Raw genomic sequence first — 12899 nt, 5'->3', positions numbered from 1 at the left:
GCCTTGGCATTCCTCAACGGGCGATAATTGAGACTCGAGCAGGGGACTTCGCCCTGGCCTTCCATCTGGAGCAGACGACACCTTAAGGGTTTGGTACCTGAGAGGCGTCCCAGCTCAGGGGAGATGCTGGTCACAGGCCCACTGCGAACCAGGAGAGCTCAAAGGGTCTCCCTGGTGGTCGCCATTTATAGGGTCCAAGATAATTGACTTTTGTCAAATGCCTTCTGGTGCCTTCCAGCAGTTACAGAAGAATTTGATTAATGTGCGACTCTGTTATTGTTCCCATTTGACCACATCCCAGGCACAGGTGTGCCAGGCCCTTAGGAGTTGATGGGCCATTTTAACCATTTCCGAGCAATCGGGAGGGGCAGGAGCCAGGCTCGTTAACATTGTCAGTCCTTATCTCCACAGACTGGTGTATAGCTCGGGGGATGTGGGTGGAATCGCACCTAGCACCAAGCAGCCCAACAAAGAGGGGCGGGGGGGGGGGGGGGGGGGGGGGTAAGGATTGCACCACCACAGATGGCAGCCCATTTCACAGGCATTTCACAGCTCCTGCCAGGAGTTTTGTTACTGTCCAAACTAGATAATAAACTAATAACTAATCTAATCAGGTAGGTAGTGCCTGGAATTGAAATTTATGGTCATTATCTCTTGTGATAATTAATCTTAGTTTATCACAAATACTCTTCCTTCTCGTAAGAACAGTTTCCCTTCAGGATTTAGACGGGACTTTGCGTTTCATAGGAGACTCAGAAGTAACAATGCAAGGGAGGCTGGGGAATCTGTGTTCCAGAGAGCAATTAACTCTTAAGTCCAAGGTAGCTGTGACTTTAACTGCAAAACCTAGCAGTGAGTAATGTTACTTTGGTCAAAGCAGAACTGTTGGACGCCTTTTACACAGTTCTGGTAGGCTTATGGAAAACCAGTCTGCGGAGTAGGTCGTGTATATGAAGAACAGCTCTACACACGAATCTTCTTCGGAGCTGTGGTCCTTATAATTGCTTCCATCCCACCCCTCAGCCTGACTCACTCACCCAGCTGTGCTTGCACTCCAGGCATTCCCAGTCACTGAGCTCTGGGAATGCTACTGGATCAGCCTGCTGTGCAGGATGGGGAGTTTCGTGTAGGACTTCTCTGACCCAGGAGGGCAGAAATCAATATTCAGACAGGCGAGGGCTTGTGTTCTCGTGCTGCTCAAGTATGATATTGAAGTAGGTTATCTTAAAGGGGAGAAGTCTTGCTAGCCAGGGTGTCCAAAACTTGGCGCTTGAGAAGCCTCTGTGGCTAGAATCCTGGCAAGACCTGAGCTTACAAAGAGGAGAGGCACAAAGTGCGTTGGTAGGACACTTTGCTGCACTCCCCGTAGAGAGCATAAAATCTGGGGGGTGCAGGTGGGCCAGGGAAGTGTTACAAAATGCCGGATGTTCCTCTTTGCTTCAGTGGTTGGATCAGCCCAGATTATCACCGACTGACACGTGCGTGCCCATCAGCGTGTCCTGTCCGTGCTGGAGGTTTTGTACTGCATTCCCTGTATAAACCAGCACCTCTGGCAGGCGAGAGGTTTGGCTTATGGACAGCAAGTCCCTGGCCCCTATCAGAGGCTGGTTGCTGTTCGGTGCAAGTCTGAAGACTGTGTTATGTCTGGACACTCTCAGTGCATCCTAGTTCATCTCTCTGTTATTTTTTATAGTGCTGCTGGAAGTTTTTCAGGGTAAAGGACAAAGCCTGCTACACATGTAGTTTTTCCATGAACCGTGTCAGTGCAAAAGTAGAGTCAGGAGGGAGTGGAACCTTATTTCCCAGTACATCTCTTCCCTGTGTGTCGGATAGCACAGCTCATCCATGTATCCTTTTGCTTCAAATTGCTGATTGCACTGAGCTTGTAGAACTAAGTTTGAACTGAATTTTGTCCTGCTCTTTCCATTAATCCACTTAAAAAAAAAAAACCACCAGCAAATTTGCTCCTGCAAATTTCCTTAAGCTTTCTTTGCCTGAGCAGATATTATTAAGGTGCTTATGCCCTCTGAAAGAGCCTTGTGTGTTTGGTGATACGAGAGAAAGCAAGCAAGCTGCAGTGCGAGTCACAAATCCTTCAGATGAATTAGTGAGTCCAGCAGGTGAAAAATTGCACCTGGTAAAGCATGTGCCCTTTGAGAGGTGTTGCTCAGAGAAGTCCCTTTGTTGTTCCCAGTCATGAAATACCCTTTTTTTTAATTCCAAGTCCTGTTGTGGAGCACAAAGAAAGTCACTGACGTTTCCCATAAACTAGGTGCTGCTTTGTAGCTCTCCTTGCACAGGGATCTGTGAACTATTTGGATTTGCTTACTGTCTCTGAGGTCAGTACGAGGTGCCCACAGAAACTGAGAGTTTCATCTTTATGCAGCAGTGCTATTCATTTCAGGAGGAAAACAATGGTTAAACGAGTGGTTCCCCGCTGAGGTGGGTGTCAGGGTAATGTAAAGCACGTGCCTGTATCTGTGCACCAGTAAGACACAGTTAAGGGCCTCTTGTGTGGTGGAGCTGTTGCGGTTTGACTCAAGGCTAACTGACCTGGGCTTTTATTTTTCTTCTTTAGTGATGATGGCCAAGGAGAAACCGCCAATAACTGTGGTTGGAGACGTTGGAGGAAGAATTGCCATCATTGTGGTATGGGTGTGATGGAGAGGAGCGGGGGGGTGGCTTCCTCCCAGCATCTTTTCTTGAGCTGCTTTATCCCAGAGGGTAGGAGGGACTGCTGGTGTAGGGGTGGGAACAGGATTGTTACCACTGTTTTCTCCAGTTTTGCTGGTGGCTTTGGTTATTTCAGCTTTCTGCTGAAAACCCTTCGTATTTCAGTGCTTTAAGCCCTGCAATCTCCTTGCTCCCTTGAATCTACAAATATCAGATGTGTACAGATACTCAACAAATCCAGGACATGCAGAGAAATCTCCTGAAGTATTTAAAAAAAAAAAAAAAACCAAACCAACCAACCAAAAAAAGCTCGCTGAGCTTTTCTTACATGCTGTGCCATGCTGCAGTGTAACCAATCAACATGCAGCTACTATCACTGTGAAAAAAAATACCTTGCTGAAGATAAGCTCTGCTTGTCTGTCAGCATGTGCAGGGACTAGTTTGTTTCCAAGACACAATATTTGTTCTGCACACTAGCAAAAGGGTCTGTAAATTAGGGAAATGGTGTCCACAGATTTAAGTTGTGCACGTGGCTGTGCTTGAATCTCAACGGCAGCTGAAGTAGCCAGGGATTATATTCTTTTTGGCTATGTTTGTGGCCAAAGCTGCAGTACCTTGCAGATCCACTCCTGCCCTGCAGGCATGGTAAACTTCTGGTTTTGGTGTTATTTCTGTCTCTTCTCAGGATGACATCATCGATGATGTGGAAAGCTTTGTAGCTGCTGCAGAGATCCTGAAAGAGCGTGGAGCCTACAAGATTTTTGTGATGGCTACTCACGGGCTCCTGTCAGCAGATGCCCCCCGTCTCATAGAGGAATCCTCCATCGATGAGGTGCGTCTGCTTTCTGGGCTGCGGGGGAAGGGCTGGCTCTGGTAACTGGGTTGATTTAAGGCACCAAAACCCACAAACTGATGTTCTTCCCCTGCCACGTAGCTCATCTCTGAAATGACTGGTTTCATCAGATGCTTTCAGTTAGCTGGTTCTTCACTGAAGAAAAGAAAAAAAGCGTGTGTGATGATTACGTGTTCAGATCAGATCTGTGTATGTTTTCTCCTTAATGCACAGATATTAGTCATCCCTGCTTGGACACTTCTCTTCCCGCAGCTGGGTGCATGTGATCGCTTTCTCACTGCACAGACCTTCTGCCTGACCCTCTCCCCCAGCTGATGACGGGCTGTTGGGTACCTTAAGAGGATAAGATGTCAAACCTCGCCCTTAGTAGCAAACATGTCAGATCCTGCGCTCTAAAGGCACCCGTCAGCCTGTGTGGAGGTGGCTGTTGCAGAGTGCTGGTTACGCCGGGCCCCTCAACAGATTGACTGTCATGTGGGGGAGACCATTTATTTTCATCTTTTTTTCCTAACATACAAGGATTTCTCCCCCTGAACTGTGAAACAGCAGGTACACACCACTCGTGGAGTTGATCGAGGGTAGCTGTTGGTGAGAGCGAGCGTATCAGCAGCACAACTAACTGTCTTTTCTTTTTGGCACTCCATAGGTGGTAGTAACCAACACCGTTCCTCACGAGGTGCAGAAGCTGCAGTGCCCCAAGATAAAGACTGTAGATATCAGTTTGATTCTCTCTGAAGCCATCCGACGAATCCACAATGGCGAGTCCATGGCCTATCTCTTCCGCAACATCACTGTCGATGACTAGACCTGGCGCTGCCCCCGTCCTGGCTTCCACAAGAGAAGGAAATATGCATGAAACGGCAATACCATAAATTATAGGCATAACACAACTGTTTATTCTTGTAGGAGCGTGAAGGTTTTCAGAGTCTTGAGCCATGAGATCTAATAGAAAACATCAACCTGACCAGCACTTTGCAGGTGAATAGAAGAGGCCACTGGCAATGGGGAGGATTACATCTTGAGAGAGATGGAGAAATGAGGTGGTGTTGAATTGTTTAAGTTTCTTTTTTTTTTAGTGTGTTATCTCTTGCCCTATAGGGGGGGAACAAAAAGCAAAAAGAAGTAGCTGTCAGCTTATGAGAAGGGAATAGAGACTGCAAGTGGGCAGCAAGAGGAGACAGCCTTTGGGTTTCTGTTTCTGCCTGTGACTCGCCTGAGAGAGCGCAGAAGGCAGTGCTTTATTCAGGCAGCTGGGCAGGACTGCTCGCTGCTGGCAGAGCTGATCAGCAGAGCAGCTCCTTGCCAACCGAGTGGCCTCTCATCTCCTGCACAGCATAGCAAGGACTTTCATCAAAACTAAGTTAGCGAACATCCAGAAAGGGCAGCTTAGGGCAACCCATTCGCAGGGCTGCTCACATCCTTGCGTCGGGGCGCTGGGAACAAGCTCACGTGTGTCTCCCAGCAGGGCAAGGGGTGCTAGTTAATGCGCTGGCCTTTTCATTTTACGAGCCTTGGATCATTATTGTTCTTCAGTGGCAAGTCACATGAGGGTCTAAGTCCTTACTTGAAACTTGTCTGCACTGCAAAACGAGGTGCAGTTTCTGGAGTTGCATGGAGCTGATGGATTGTGGCAGTCTCATGGGGAAGGGGAGTTGGAACAATATCTGCCTCTAATGCAGCTGTTCTCTCCAAAACACTAACACTGAACCTGCAATAAAAAGCATAGAATTTTTCATTTTTGGTGGTTCCCCTGAACCTTGTACCCCCTGAACAGCTGCTCTGTCTGTACCATGGGGCTGTTGCTGTAACCAGGCTCACTTGGAGCTTCCATGGGGAAGTAGGACTCACTGCTTGCTCCTTTCTTGAGTGACACTAATCCTTGGCTGGAGGGGCACTTGAGAAAGCTGCACAAGGTGCTTGTGAAAGCTTTCGTCTCCAGGATGATACAAGGATAAATTCCAAAACTCTGATCTTCCCCCTTGATGAGGCTGACAAACACACTTCAGTAAAATCTATACCACTTTCTAGCCTGCTGATGCGTGGAACAAATCCTGCTTGGAGGCAGCAGCTTCAAAAGCGCGCTGCTGATAACGGGCTGTCTCTAGCAGGCAATTGTTTGGTTTTGCTTATCCTTCAACTTCTGCCTACATCCTTCGCTTCCACTCCAGCATCTAAAACGTGCGCGGTGCCTAGGGGCAGGCAGTGACTCTGGGAGAAGGACAAGCCTTGAACACTGGGCAACCAAGCGTGCCTTGGCCTGGGGGAGTTGGTCCTGCAGCATAGCGCCCTGTCTCGTAGCTGGTGGGGGTACGCAAAAGCCCGGAGCTCTTGGGTCATCTCCAGTATCCAGCATGGATTAAACCTCCGAGCCTGATCCCACGAGGGATGCTCGGGGCTGGATGAGGTCTTAAGGCTGTTGATGGTTTTCCTGCGTTTTCAAAGCACTGTGAACAAATCACAGCTGTACTCTGTGACCACAGCGTGGCTCCTTGGCTGGGGGCAGGAACACAGTGCTGTGCTGAAGTGTGTGAAGCCCTTGCAGGTGTCTGCGTGTTCCCTTGTTCTGAGCCAGTACCGGATCATACTCTTCACATTTTTAACACTGGCTTACACTATGAGCAGTATTGCTCTTTTCTCCCCTCAAACTCCTTGTCAGACCGGCCAGAAGCAAGGTCAGGGCTTGCTGAGTGCTCTTGCCCCAGTCAGGCTTGCTTGTACTGGGCTGTATTTGGGTGGAAATGGTGAAGCCACAGCACCGGTGAGCAGAGGGTTGTGCTGGTGTCCCCTGCGTTGTACTTCGGACCACAACCTGAATTATTCTGACTGCTTCAAACCTTACCCTGACTAGAAGCCAAAAGCAGTTGGCTAAACTGAAGCCAGGAGATGTTCACATCTCAAAATTCTTAACTGCTTTAGGAAAACCGGTACCCTGTGTTCCCTGGGACCACAGGGGTGGCGGGGGGATGGTGGGTTGGGGACACAGCATCTGCCCGACCTGACCAACCCAGACCTAGGTTGCCATCCCGTCAGCATCAAACTTCAGCATTTTCTCTCCAGCCCCAAGATCCTCCCCTTGCTGTTGCTGCACCACTGTGCTGATGGGGCCTGTGCTATTTTAGGGAGTCTTACAGCTTTTCCTGCCGGTCCCGAGTGCTGTCTAGACAGCTTGAGCAGCCCCTGGGCGTAGCTTTAGCACTCCTGAGCCCCCCGCTCTGCCGCTGACTTGGAGGTAAGACTTAGGGGCACTCCAAGGAGGGTTTAGCTTCTTGCCTCAGTGCATCTTGTTCCCATCTCTTAATCTCTCTGCTCCCTCTTTGAATTCAGTCCTCCCAGTTTGGAAGAGAAGAATACAGACTAGATGCTTTGGTTTTAATGCCTGAAAACAGGTATCTGGTGTCATTTAGAAGAGCGAGTTCTGCTTCCTGCTTGCCCACCCTCATCCTTTCTTGGAAATGGTCTTTGAGTGCCTCACCCAAGGGGGTGCTCTGACCGTGTGATGGTCCGACCTGGAGGTTTCTAAGGGAAAAGAAATTCTTGTTGATTATTTTTGTAAGTACTTTGATGGATCACTCGGGCTCGAAGATTTTTCCCAGTGTTTGAATACTTCCTGGGGCTGTCTGGATGCCTGTGTTTAGCTGCGTTTCTTTTTTTCCCCGCTCTCGCGGCTCTTTGCTTCGGTGCAAGGTGCGAGAAATCTGTGTGTTGATGCAGTCAGCAGCAGCCTTCCACCATTGCCACGTCTGAGGGAGAGGGTAAAATCTGTCATGCTTTTGACACCTCAGCCAATAACTCAATGGAGGTGCTTCCTTGCCGGGACTGGGCTTGTCTGGGAGAGTTTCAGGGGGGAGCAGGGTGCCGGACGGGCAGGATGGTCTCTGTGCGCGGCGCAGCCACGGGCTGCAGGGAGCTGCGTCAAAATATTCGACGTCACCAGTTGTATTTTGTGTCGTCACAGTGGCAAAGGCAGCGGGGAGCCTGGGCCCGGCCCGCCGCCGGGGCCGCCGCGTCGCCTGGCAACGGGAGGCGCTGCGTTATCCCGCCCTGTAAACACGGGCACGTGGGCAGCGGGCTCGGCCAATGGGCAGCGGGCAGCGGCGGGTGGTGGCCAATGAGGAAAGGGAAGGGGCGGGCTCAGGGTGAGGGGCGGGGCTAGGGGAGAGCAGAGCGGCGGCGGGGACGGACGAGTAAGGTTGGGGGTGCGGGCTCGGGAGAGGGGGACTGGGGGGACTGGGGGGACTGGGGGGACTGGGGGGCCCGGGGCGCCCGGGGGGCTGGTGAGAAAGTGAGGCGGGGGGCAGGGGCAGGGGCAGGCAGAGCTGGGTATGAGGCTGGGGGTGGCCGGGGAAGGAGACACCCCTCCCTCTCCCCCAGACAGCCCTGCCCTCGGGGGGTCACCGTGTCACCCGCCCCCCCGCCGCTTCGACCACTTTCTGTGGTGAGGAGGAGGAGGGCGGCTGCCCATCCCTCCCAGCCGCCCAGGTCCCCTCCAGGCAAAAGGGGTGCTGTCGTGTCCCCCCCGCTCAGGCTCTGTGTTTTCGGGCAGGGCAGCAGCCATGGCCGCACTCAGCCTGTCCCAGCTGCTGGACGTCGCCATCGGGACGCCCCAGGTCGGGGCTGTCAACTTCACGGCGCTGCACAGCCTGCTGCAGGCCGTGCTCAGGCACCTGGGCCTGCAGGACCTGCCTGCCCTGGGGCGAGGGCACAGCCCGACCCCCCTCCTGGGGCGGGACCAGCCCCCCGAGGCACCCCCCAGAGAAGAAGGGGGACAGGGCGGAGGCCCAGGCACAGAGTCGCTCACCCCCGCGAAGGACCCGCTGCAGGGGACCGTGAGCACTCCCCAGGACGCCTCCGTGGCTGCTGACGTGGGGCAGATGAAGATAAAGATTGAAGAGAATGAGAGCAGCATCTCCAAGGTAGAGGCTCTTCCCCGTTCCCTGGGTGCCCCCCCGTGAGACACCCCCTCCTCTGGGGTCTGCACCACCATTGTGGTGCCCTTAGGTCTGGTTTAAGCCTGAGCTCGAGGTGGTATGTGGGGCTTACACTGTGGGAAAGGGATGGAGTTTTGGGGAGAAAGAGCTGGGGCTGAAATGCTGCTCCAGTTGCTCTGGGTTCTCCCCAAGTTGCCATCAGCAAGTCGTGGGTCCAGTAGAGCACCCGGTGCCCTCGGCTCCAGCAGCCAGAGGCTCAGCACCTGTGGAGATCCAGCCCTACCACTCTCCATCCCTCCCTTCCCCACTCCTGAGCCACAGCCAGGTACGGCACCCGCTCCTCAGGCAGCTGAGAGGCTCCATCAGCACCTCATGGGCCTCATCTCCCAGCCCAAATCCCCTTGGCTTGCCCGAGGGCTAGACCCAGCCCTGGTGGGGACCGGAGAGGGGCCTCATCCTGCACAACGCTGAGCCGTTTGGGGCTGCGAGCATCCCCAGTGGGAAGAAATAAGCTCAGGTTCAAGGAAACGGTCACCTTGGGTGCTGCAGGGCCGGATCCTGCTGGGGCTGGGACATGTAGGGAGAAGGCAGCAGGGAGGGTTTCCCCGGGTGGCTGAGCTCACCCTCCTCGGGGCAGGCCCCTGCTTGATCGCTCCCCGCTTCGTTAGCCGCGGTTGCCGCTGCCCTCGCGGGCCAGGCTGTGGTTGAGAGGGTGGCAGCAGCTCTTTGCCCTTTGGATCGGCTTCAGTAGTCTTGCCCAGAGCCCGGTGTGGGGGGGCAGGGCTGGATCTGTCCCCGCTTACTTGGGCTGTGCAGTGGGCCCCCCCCGGGGCAGGGTTGGGGGGGGGGGGGGTCTCTGGGGAGCTGCTGCCCCTTCTTGGCTGCTGAAGGTGTGATGAATGGTAAGTGCTGCCCGCAGTGCCCCCGGGACTCACCCCCGCCACTGCCCTCTCTCAGGCCGTGGCTCTCTCCCAGGATCTCCTCGAGGAGATCGGCGGGATGAAGGCGGCGCAGTCCCGCATGGAGGAGGACATTCGGATGATCCGCGAGACGCTTGGCATGGTGAGCTGCTGCCGGTGTCCCCAGGAGGCAGCTGGGCCCTCACCCCCCTCCCTGCCTCTGTGTCACCCTGCCACCCCTGCCCCACGGCCCTGGGTGTCACCCGGCGTGAAGGGTGCCAGGAGGGAAGAGCAGGAAGGGTGTCCCAAGGCTGAAGAGGTAACTGCATGCACCAACCAAAGTGACGCTAAGACATTTTTTAACTAAGCAGCTGTAAAGAAAGAAACATGGGTGCTAAGAAGGAGAGGAGATAAAGATCTACCCATGCAACACAGCCACAACCCTGCCTGGCATCCCTCTGTCCTGTGCCCAAGTTAATTTTCGGATGCTCCTTTTCAATCCTGCTCCTGTGTCTGGGCTGCCATCCCTCTCCTTGTCCCGCTCCAGGGGAATCTCCAGGACGCTGCCGGCCAGCTGCCGGCCCTCCGTGACCAGACGGCGTCGGACAGTGACATGGTAGGGCCGCGCGCACGCCCGGATCCTGCTCCGGGAAGGAGGCGGCTGCATGCCCGGGGCACCGGTGCACCCAGTCCCTCCGTGGCAGGGCACGGTCCCAGCAGGGCTGGGCAGCGATGCTGGAGGGGGTCAGTGCTCCTGTGGGTGCCATCTCACCCGGCTCCGTGGCCAGGGTTGACCCCCTAATCCCTTTTCTCCCCAGAAAAAGCTGAAGGAAAGGCTGAGCCTCTACCCAGCCCCGGAGGAGGTGAGCAACATGGTGCGCTGGGAGGTGCTGGAGGATTGCCTGGTGGGCAGCAAAGCAGGAGGAGGAGAAGGAGGAGGAGAAGGAGGAGGAGAAGGCCGAGGTCTGTCGGTGGTGAGTGCTGGGGCATCCCGGCTATGGGAGTGGGACTCAGCAGGACCGCAGCCCCCGGGGCCTCGGCGGAGGTTTGCTCAGCACTTCTCTTCCCTGTGCATCCCGCCGGGAGGCAGGACCTGGCACCAGCAGAGCCAGGGCAGCTCCTCGGCTGCCCCAACAGAGACCTCCTCATCGTCCTCATCGTCTGTGCCACCGACAGCCCCCAACAGCCCCTCCGTGGGGCAAGGGAGCGCCCGAAACCCTTGGGGTGACCGCCCAGCCCCCTGTCCTTGCTCAACGTTGGGCAGGACCACGGCTCCCTGCCCTCCTGGTCTCTCTGGGGCTGGTAGGTGGGAGCCGGGGGCAGCGGAGGGACATTTTGGGGCAAACCCCAGCATTCTGCACCATGAGATGGTTTCCAAATCCTACCTGGGGCTGCTGCTCCTGAAATGAAGGCGCAGCCCATTAGGCTGGGAAGCGGGTCTGGTCCAGCAGCTCTGGAGTACAGAATCCCATTGCTGGAGAGAAGAATGCCTTGCTGTTGTGTCAGGTGGCATCGGCAGGGGGTTTGCTGATCTCCAGGATCGGCTGCTGAAATGACTCTGCAGGCACAGAGGTGGCCAAAGGACTAAAGGGACTGGGGAGGGGCCGTGCGGCTGGGGCGCCCGGGGGTCCCTGTGGGTTGGGCAGTCTCTGCCTTTGGGGTACTTGAGTTTGGCTCCGTGAGCTGGGGGGTTTGAGGACAGGGCGGGTGGCCCTTGCCGCTGCACTTCCGCCCATAAACCTGCTCCCCTTTGCCTCCTCTTCGCAGGATGGCAGTGAGGGCCAGGCTGCCCCCGCCGAGCCCCCCACTGCAGACATGGACGCCCCGCATGGGGCAAGCTCAGCGCTGGGACTGAAGGGACCAGGGCCACAGCCTGCACCCAGGACCAGCAAAGGGACCAGCAAGGGGACTCCGCAGACACAGCCTGGCTCCCCGGGGACGCAGAGAGCACCAGTGGCCCCTGAGAAGGGGGCAGGTGCTTCCTCAGATGAGGCAAAGACTTGTGATGCCCGTGCCACCACCCTGGAGACACAGACAGGATCCCCTGGCATCAAGACCACTACGCTGGGGACAGAGTCAGGGGCCCCTGACAGCCAGACCTCCACCCCAGGGGCACAGCCAGGGGCCTCTGACACCCAGAGCGCTACCCCAGGGGTGCAGCCAAGTACCCCCAGCACCCAAACCACCACCCCAGGGGTGCAGCCAGGGATCGCCAGCACCGAAACGGTGGAGGCTCTCTGCCAGATCGGGCAGCTCAGCCACCCCTGTGCCAGCCTGAAGGAGCAGGTGGCCCAGCTGGAAGCCAGCAAGCCAGACCACGCCGAGCTTGAGAAGCTGCGCCTGCTCTTCTCGGAGGGAGGTAGGAGCCCCTGGGGGGGCTGGCAGGGGGGTGTTTGGCATGGGGACACCCTGGGCTGGGGGCTCATTGTGCTCAGAGCCTGGCCTCAAGGGCGAGACCCCCTCTCACTGACAGCATGTCCCCTCGGACCACATCTAGACAAGGAGAGCATCACCAGCGTCCTGGCCGACCTCCAGGGCCGGGTGTCCTCGCTGCAGGGCCTGACCAGTGACCTGCAGGGCGAGAATGGGAAGGTGAGCTGGCAGCAGTCCCTGGGGGGGCTGCGGGGATGCCAGGGGGGAGTTGGGCAGGGAGGAGGCAGCTGAAGGGCCCCTGGGCTGGGACAACAGAGGGGGCTGTGCCCTGACTCATCCACCACTGCCTTTCCCAGATCAGGCAGCTGGAAGATGCCGTCGGAAAGCTGGAGGTAGCTGGAGCCAACTGGAAAGGGGATGTCAGCGACCAGATCACCCTGCAACTGGGGTAAAAGGACGGGACAGGGTTTCCTACCCTGCAGGAGGAGCCCGGGGGGACAAGGGACACCCCCTGAGCGGCCCTGTGGAGGCTAAGCCTGCCTGTGCCCCTGTCTCACTGAGCAGGTCCACGCTGCAGGAGATGAGGTATAAGCTGAAGGAGCTGGAAGAGCAGCAGGAGATGACCAAGGCCACGCTGGAGCGGTTGGTGGCCAAGACGGCTGACGAGCTGCAGGAGCAGGTGAGGTCCAGGGGCAGCGCTCCCACCGCCACAGCTCGGTGGGGTGGTCCTGGAGGGGTTTCCAGCCACATCCCCTGGCTGGCTGGGGCCATCGAGCCTCCACAGCACCCGGATTTGTTGACTGCATCCACCTCATCTCAGAGCCGACTCCTTCTCCCCTTCCTGCAGCTGGGCGAGCCGAGGGCGATGGTGGCGAGCACAGGGCAGGAGCAGGCAGAGGCGCAGGCAGCGTGCCCCGCCTGCAGCGGGGACATCCGCAAGCAGGTGGGGCAGCTCCTGCAGTGCTACGAGAAGCTCCAGGAGGTGGTGGACAATTTCATGTCGCAGCAGGCAGTGGGCAAGGTGGTAAGACGGCTGCCAGGGAGGAGCCAGGTAAGGAGATGCCGGCATGGGGGGCTTGGGAGGTTGCCAGCACCCCCCCAGCTGGTTGTGCTTCGCTGTAATGTGGAGGAGCCCCTCACCGCCTCCCAGATTGGTTCGTACAAGTGAGCAGC

General features: G+C 56.3%; 2 protein-coding genes across 6 annotated transcripts in view; both read left to right on the top strand.

Annotated features, from left to right (window-relative positions):
- The window catches only part of PRPSAP1 (phosphoribosyl pyrophosphate synthetase associated protein 1), a 27855-nt gene extending 22594 nt beyond the window's left edge, over positions 1 to 5261 (top strand). For all 5 annotated transcript variants that reach the window (XM_074847187.1, XM_074847184.1, XM_074847182.1 and 2 more), the window contains exons 9-11: positions 2579 to 2649; positions 3359 to 3505; positions 4173 to 5261. In XM_074847187.1, coding sequence (XP_074703288.1) covers positions 2579 to 2649; positions 3359 to 3505; positions 4173 to 4331 — 377 coding nt within the window. In that variant the 3' untranslated portion in view covers positions 4332 to 5261. The remainder of the gene's footprint in view (positions 1 to 2578; positions 2650 to 3358; positions 3506 to 4172) is intronic.
- LOC141932937 (uncharacterized) lies at positions 4462 to 12899 on the top strand. The gene is made up of 10 exons (XM_074847180.1): positions 4462 to 4504; positions 8075 to 8439; positions 9412 to 9516; positions 9901 to 9969; positions 10172 to 10327; positions 11121 to 11712; positions 11827 to 11945; positions 12083 to 12174; positions 12291 to 12405; positions 12574 to 12899. The coding sequence occupies exons 1-10, from the start codon at positions 4462 to 4464 to the stop codon at positions 12892 to 12894; spliced, it is 1977 nt and encodes a 658-aa protein (XP_074703281.1). The 3' UTR covers positions 12895 to 12899.

This window comes from Strix aluco, chromosome 21, assembly GCF_031877795.1.
Source record: "Strix aluco isolate bStrAlu1 chromosome 21, bStrAlu1.hap1, whole genome shotgun sequence".
NCBI classification, from domain to species: Eukaryota; Metazoa; Chordata; class Aves; order Strigiformes; family Strigidae; genus Strix; species Strix aluco.
Note: the sequence above shows the minus strand (reverse complement) of the source record. Positions and strands in the feature narration are given on the sequence as shown.

What these genes read in the sequence shown, in the direction of transcription:
- LOC141932937 (XM_074847180.1), top strand. Translation starts at nt 4,462, where the DNA reads ATGAGATCTAATAGAAAACATCAACCTGACCAGCACTTTGCAG. An exon ending in CCTGCTCTTCTCGGAGGGAG is followed by an intron (nt 11,713 to 11,826) that starts GTAGGAGCCCCT and finishes TCTCACTGACAG; the next exon opens with CATGTCCCCTCGGACCACAT. An exon ending in TGCAGGGCGAGAATGGGAAG is followed by an intron (nt 11,946 to 12,082) that starts GTGAGCTGGCAG and finishes TGCCTTTCCCAG; the next exon opens with ATCAGGCAGCTGGAAGATGC.